Source organism: Nicotiana tabacum, chromosome 3, assembly GCF_000715075.1.
Source record: "Nicotiana tabacum cultivar K326 chromosome 3, ASM71507v2, whole genome shotgun sequence".
NCBI lineage: Eukaryota > Viridiplantae > Streptophyta > Magnoliopsida > Solanales > Solanaceae > Nicotiana > Nicotiana tabacum.
The window spans coordinates 200,547,426-200,553,164 of record NC_134082.1 but is presented as its reverse complement, the minus strand read 5'-3'; the positions used below and the strand labels follow the sequence as shown (position 1 = coordinate 200,553,164).

Sequence of the window (5,739 nt, the reverse complement as noted above, 5' to 3'; positions counted from 1 at the left end):
GCATCCGCCCCTGCGCACAATTACAAGTATTTATTAGTAGTCATTTTCTAAGTAGATGTGTTCAAATGGGAAATCCAAGAGTTCATATATCAATTCTACAAACTGGTACAAGTTTAAATGGACACGAGACCATTTCACCTTTTTATTAAGAATCAAGAAAGATTATAGATTAAGATATACCCGTATAACGTAAAATTTATTATTTTTAAACGAAAAGTAATATTTACCTAAAGGAGACAATAAGAGAGGGTAGTTAAATTGATAAGTACTCTCCATCTTCAACCCTAAGATTGCGGGTTCGAATCACCAAACTAACAAAGTGAGAAAACTCCTCGACAGATTATCAAAAAAGTAAAAAAATAAGTGGGACGTGACGTATCTATGCGTATGCCATTGCTCAGACTCCAAATAAACATATAGGTCAAAAAGATCTTACAATTTGTGGGGGGGAGGGGGGGGGGGGGAATAAAGAAGGGATGTTAAGAGTCGATTAGAAGGAGAAATAGCCGCAAACGTCTTCGGTATTTTAGAGATTTGGTTCCACAACTTCACATCTATATAATAGAGCAGCAACTCACGGTGTTTGTAATTTTCCTTCAATATTTATTCGCTTCTTTGTAGGCTCCCTCATAATCTCTGCCATTGGAAGTGGAGGACTGCTTTCGGAAGTATTTGTAGTACACATATTGTAATATGATCTAAAGTTGTGTTAAGGCAAGGCAATTCGGGAAGAACGAATAAATTAGTAGTGAATACGAAAATAATAGATAAATGCATGCTTCTAAAAAGAATACTAAGAGGAATAGGAGGATACAAATAAATCTAGCACAACGCAGACAACAGCATCCAACAACCAAGGCATATTGGCCTTAATCTTACTCCATTCTGTTGACCTAAGTAGTATACTGCATCATGTAAACATAATTAGTGAATTAGGAGCATGGAGCATAGTATAGGATACAATTTAATGATGAATTTACAGGGATGGATTTAAGTTATATGCACAAATAGTGCAAATTATCTTTACACCATCCGTGTAATTTAGCCTTTTATAGCGAATTACTTAGTTTACCCATCAATGCTTATTAAATAAAATTACATGAAAATTATTTTTTAACTGAGCTGATTGAGTAAAATATTTTACCTCACAAAACTTTAATTCTAACAGAAGTGCTTACTATACAGAGTAAATAATGGGAGAATTAGCTACCTCCCTACGTAAGTGACATTGGCGATGAGTGCAAAGACGAACATGAGAGGATTTAAACCCTGTGCATTGTGTAAAAGAAAGCACGTTAGACTTCAGCAGTAATGTGCAAGATGCAAGTTATGCCTTGTACAGAGTAAAAACAATTCAGAAGAGAATTAATTCTGTGGAATACCTCGACATTCCCTCGTTTAATCTGTCAAGCAAAGAAACATGTTCAGTGACTTTGGCGTCAAACTCCATTAAACGAAACTAGGATTCAACATTAACTGTAATTAGCATTTTGTTAAGTTATAATCTGAAATTAATGACTTACGTTTAACCAAATTTGAGGTAGCCGGCCACCCATATAAACAGCAGCCATCATCCACCCCAAAACTTGGCCAAGCGCACTGTGTTCCGTCCCGTGCTCCTGCCAAAAGAAGGAATTTATCACGAATTACGCCATGAATAACCTTGTCATTGTCAGGATCTCATGGTGCAATTACTGAAGGAGCATACTTGTAATAGTTTTCTTCCACCAAACCCAACAATTAAAGCCTTTGTCTGATGAGGCATTCCCGACGATGTGGCTAAGAACGCTCCATAACCTGCCTGGAAATATTTTACCATTGAAATTTACTATCTCAGCTTAAGAAAAAAAAAAAACTAATTCACAGATGATAACCATAGAAGAAAATCAGCTGGGGTGCACTAGGTAGACTCTAACACATCAGTGCAAGCCCAACTATACACCATGGCCAAAGAAATAAGAAAGTTAATATTGGCCAGGGTACAGAGTGAGCCGCAAGCAGCTTGTGACTTTTGTGAAATGGGACACCCTACACATGAGTGCCAAGCTTCAGCTGAAGTAGTACATTTTGTGGGGAGCTGGGCATCATCGGACGGGAACAAAGGATGCTTTTAGAATACTGGTGTAGCAGTTTTTGCAGTACATATATAGCTAGTAAACAGTTTTTATGAGCAAGTTGCGAGAGCAGTAAACTTCTGTTTTGCACATTATACCTCCACTAAGAGATTAAATTAATAGGATGAAGGGATTCACTTACAGATCGTGGGATAGGCTTGGGTTGGCTAACGGAAATATTTAGTGGTGCATCAACTGTGTCCTCATCTGAAGAGTAATTGTGGTTAAGCCCCACTGCTGACGGTCCACTTGCAATAGGCCTTAGATTGGACCTAAATGGCGGGGTTGCACTGCCGGCCAATGATCTCGCAGACCTGCTCTCAAATAAATATTCTTAGCAACCACTTAGTCGTCTAATCTTCTTTTGTTTTGTCTAATGATATCTGAAATTCATTTGTCCAAATAGTTTGAATTCGCGCAATAAGCGCTCCCCACTATAAATTCCTCTATTCCGCGGACTTGGATCCGAGACCTTTGATTAAGGGTGGAGGAATCTCATCTACCATACGATCACATTCCGTGTTGGTAGCTTGGTCTAATAAGTATATCAAAGCTAATTACAGACATTTTATTAAAATGTGTGGATTGGTAATCCGAAATAGGTATACATCAAATTCATATTAACATAAAGTAATATTGAGGTAGAAACTATTTACTAATGAATTAATCATAATTAAGTGCAATAAATTTTACGTAAACGACACATTTCGTGTAAGTATTGTTTTGATATATACACCAGCTACATGGGGCAAGTGCTCGTTGTAAAATCTCAAAGTAAACAAATGGAGAAAAAGCAGAGACTCACGTGAAATAGAAGTCCATGCGGCGTGAAGCAGATACTCCTATGCCTTTGGGTATTGGAATCCCTGAATCTGTTGGTTTTTGTGGTCTCAAAGGCTTCTTCACTTCTTCAACCTAATCAATTAAGTTAATCAAATAATCTTTTTATAAGCGCTTATTGTTTCATTGAAATAGCACATCACAGACTTGGAAACGTTAATTTGTACCTCTTGACCAGAGTCATCATCTCTCTGTTTCCAGCACCTATAGAAATAATCATAGTACAAGCTTTGCAGCACTAGTATTATAGTAGTTGTTGTGTAGAGCTGTTCCATAGCAGATCCAATAAAATAAATTAAGAAAAAAATTATTAGTATAGTAAACAGAAATCAGCTCTCAACTAGGAAAAAAGATGGGAATATTGGATGAGCATTTGTATTACCACAGCTGTGTACAGTTGGGTCGGCAACTGCATGAAGATAGAAAGAAATCAAAAAATCAGAGACATCAACGGCGCGCAATTCGATGACAGAAACCAAAGTGGTTTAATTAACTTCATGATTATATTTAAAGTTTTAATTATGCTCACCGTTGCAGGCTCAAGAAGGCAACCTGCTAGATTGAATATATCACTGCATCGAACATAACGAACGTATATACATTTGTAATTAGAATGGTAAAATTAAGAGGTCCTATTGAAGGAAAGAAAAATCCTATAGCACTCTGATTAAATAATAACAACTAAAATTCAATTACAAGCAAGTCACAATCGATTGAATGAATTTTCTGTTCATGTCACTCCATAAGTTTGGAATGTTCCTAGGTTATAGCACGTCCAATAAATACTGTGAAAATTGAAGAAAATGGTAAATGAAAGGTAAAAGAAACTAACCCGCCAACCCAACCAAGAAGGAAAAGAAGTGAAACGCCATGGCTGGATTTAGTTCTGAAGTTGGTGATGATTTGTGGGATTTCAGCGACAGCCCAACAGGAGAGGCTGACAAGACCAAAAGCAAAGGAGAACTCATCACTTAGGTTGCAAAGGCAATCCTTAAAATACCTGTTCACCCAACCAATACATGGTTTTTTCTCCTTAACACAATACGCTATTGAATTCTGCTGACGTAATGACATTAGGGCCTTCATTTCCTCTCTTAGTTTCTACTGTTTTGTGTCTTCTAAAGATGACGAAGAATAAACTGCGCACACATATATATAGCATTAACCCCCTCGGTACTACATGTGGAACAGAAATGCTCAAGACTAGGACAAAATATAAGAAAGACATTCTCGACTCCTCGGAGTCTGTGATATTGTTTCGTGATTTTACGTTCCTACCCCTGGACTTCTTTCAATTGACAATTACGCTAATATGGATTAAGATGAAAACCATATGAGACCACTTTTTTCTTTTTTGCCCTTCAGTAATTGCGCTCATAATGAAAAAGAAAATTTGATAGTAATAGTTTTGAATTTATGGGGCTTTTGACACTGCTATGAATATTTAATTTGTGATGCAAAATTGTCCAATCAGAGCTTATATTCTTCAACAGTGCTTAGTGAAAACTTTTAGTCACTTTGTGCCTTATTACCTACTTATAAGATAACAAACAGAATGCAAAAAGGTTTAGTGAATTCCATATCATTTAAATGGAAATGATATTGTTTTCATTAAATTCAATCTGATTTTTAGCCTTTATGCTACTCTTTCCTTTTTATGTGGCTCTTACCCTTCGTTTAATAGCATAATTAGAAATGTAAAAATGTGGTTAGACTTTAGCTAACTGAAGCGTGTTTATAGCAAATTAGAATAATATATATTACGTAATACTTAATACTACTCCTTCCGGTCCAAAATAAGTGATTTTTGGACGTTTTCACACAAATTAAGAAATCCGCATTTTAGTATTAATTAGCAATAGCATTGATCATATTAATCTTTACTATCTCACATAAACACTCCTAACACATATTTCATCACTATTTACTTCAAGGACAATATAGGAAAAAAATAATTAATTCATTCTTGAAATCTGGAAAAATCACTTATTTTGGACCACAAGAAAAAGGCCAAAAAATCACTTATTTTGGACCGGAGGGAGTAATATCTTATTTCAAGTACTTGCATTGTTGGAGGTAGGAGATCTTTTATTTAAATGGTTCAACCTTATATGAACATTCCACGAGCGGAAAGAGTGTCCGTTTTATCGGATAGAGTATATCGGTAATGATAGCCTCTTTATGTTTTTGATTTGTTGATAATCCTGATATCAAGCATCATACAGTATTAGTTTTCCGTCCCAATTTATGTAAAGGTGTTCGGATTTCGTTACTTAAATGAATTATTATTTGGCCGAATGTTTTGTATGTCTTTTAAATATTTTGAATTATTAATTATTGCGGCTTATATCATTTTTACATAGTTTTCAAATATATTAATTTTATTTCGAAAAATTAAAAAATGATATGTCCAAATGAACGTCAAAATTAAGATGTTTGAATTTTGAAAAGCCAAATGTGTCATATAAATTGAGATATATTTAGTTTTTTCTGTCTACCTTGTCTATTCTTTTATTATTATTAGATTAGATATTTATGTTAAAAAATTTAATGTTCAAACTGTTTTCGTGTAAAAATTACCTCTATAAATCCAAACCTATATGGAGACGAAACAATGTTGTCCAGACGCAGCATACATTCAAATACAACACTGCTTATATGTACTTATTTAGCATCTAGCGTCAAGTAACTCTTCAATACGTAATTGGGGACCCTATATATGGACTCCAAAATTTCTGATTATATATTCCCCTGTTGAATTTTAACTCCTTGGATGTATGCAAGA

At 35.1% G+C, this 5,739-nt stretch overlaps 1 protein-coding gene across 1 annotated transcript; it reads right to left on the bottom strand.

The window, feature by feature from the left end:
• Window positions 1-253: 253 nt before the first annotated feature.
• LOC107771280 (vacuolar lysine transporter YPQ1) lies at window positions 254-4,113 on the bottom strand. Its single transcript, XM_016590622.2, has 12 exons — window positions 3,787-4,113; window positions 3,484-3,526; window positions 3,337-3,363; window positions 3,122-3,220; window positions 2,920-3,029; window positions 2,257-2,428; window positions 1,709-1,801; window positions 1,524-1,619; window positions 1,383-1,403; window positions 1,211-1,269; window positions 815-905; window positions 254-698 (listed from the first exon to the last, which is right to left on the bottom strand). Exons 1-12 carry the CDS (start codon window positions 4,038-4,040, stop codon window positions 597-599), a joined length of 1,167 nt encoding a protein of 388 aa, XP_016446108.1. The 5' UTR covers window positions 4,041-4,113; the 3' UTR covers window positions 254-596.
• Between the last annotated feature and the right edge of the window lie 1,626 nt (window positions 4,114-5,739).

Excerpts from the sequence above, each read along its gene's own strand:
- LOC107771280 (XM_016590622.2), bottom strand. The coding sequence starts at position 4,040 with ATGAAGGCCCTAATGTCATTACGTCAGCAGAATTCAATAGCGTATTGT. Across the intron at positions 3,527-3,786 it reads CTTCTTGGTTGGGTTGGCGG|TGATATATTCAATCTAGCAG; the intron begins GTTAGTTTCTTT and ends TGTTCGATGCAG. Across the intron at positions 3,221-3,336 it reads CCCAACTGTACACAGCTGTG|CTCTACACAACAACTACTAT; the intron begins GTAATACAAATG and ends GCTATGGAACAG.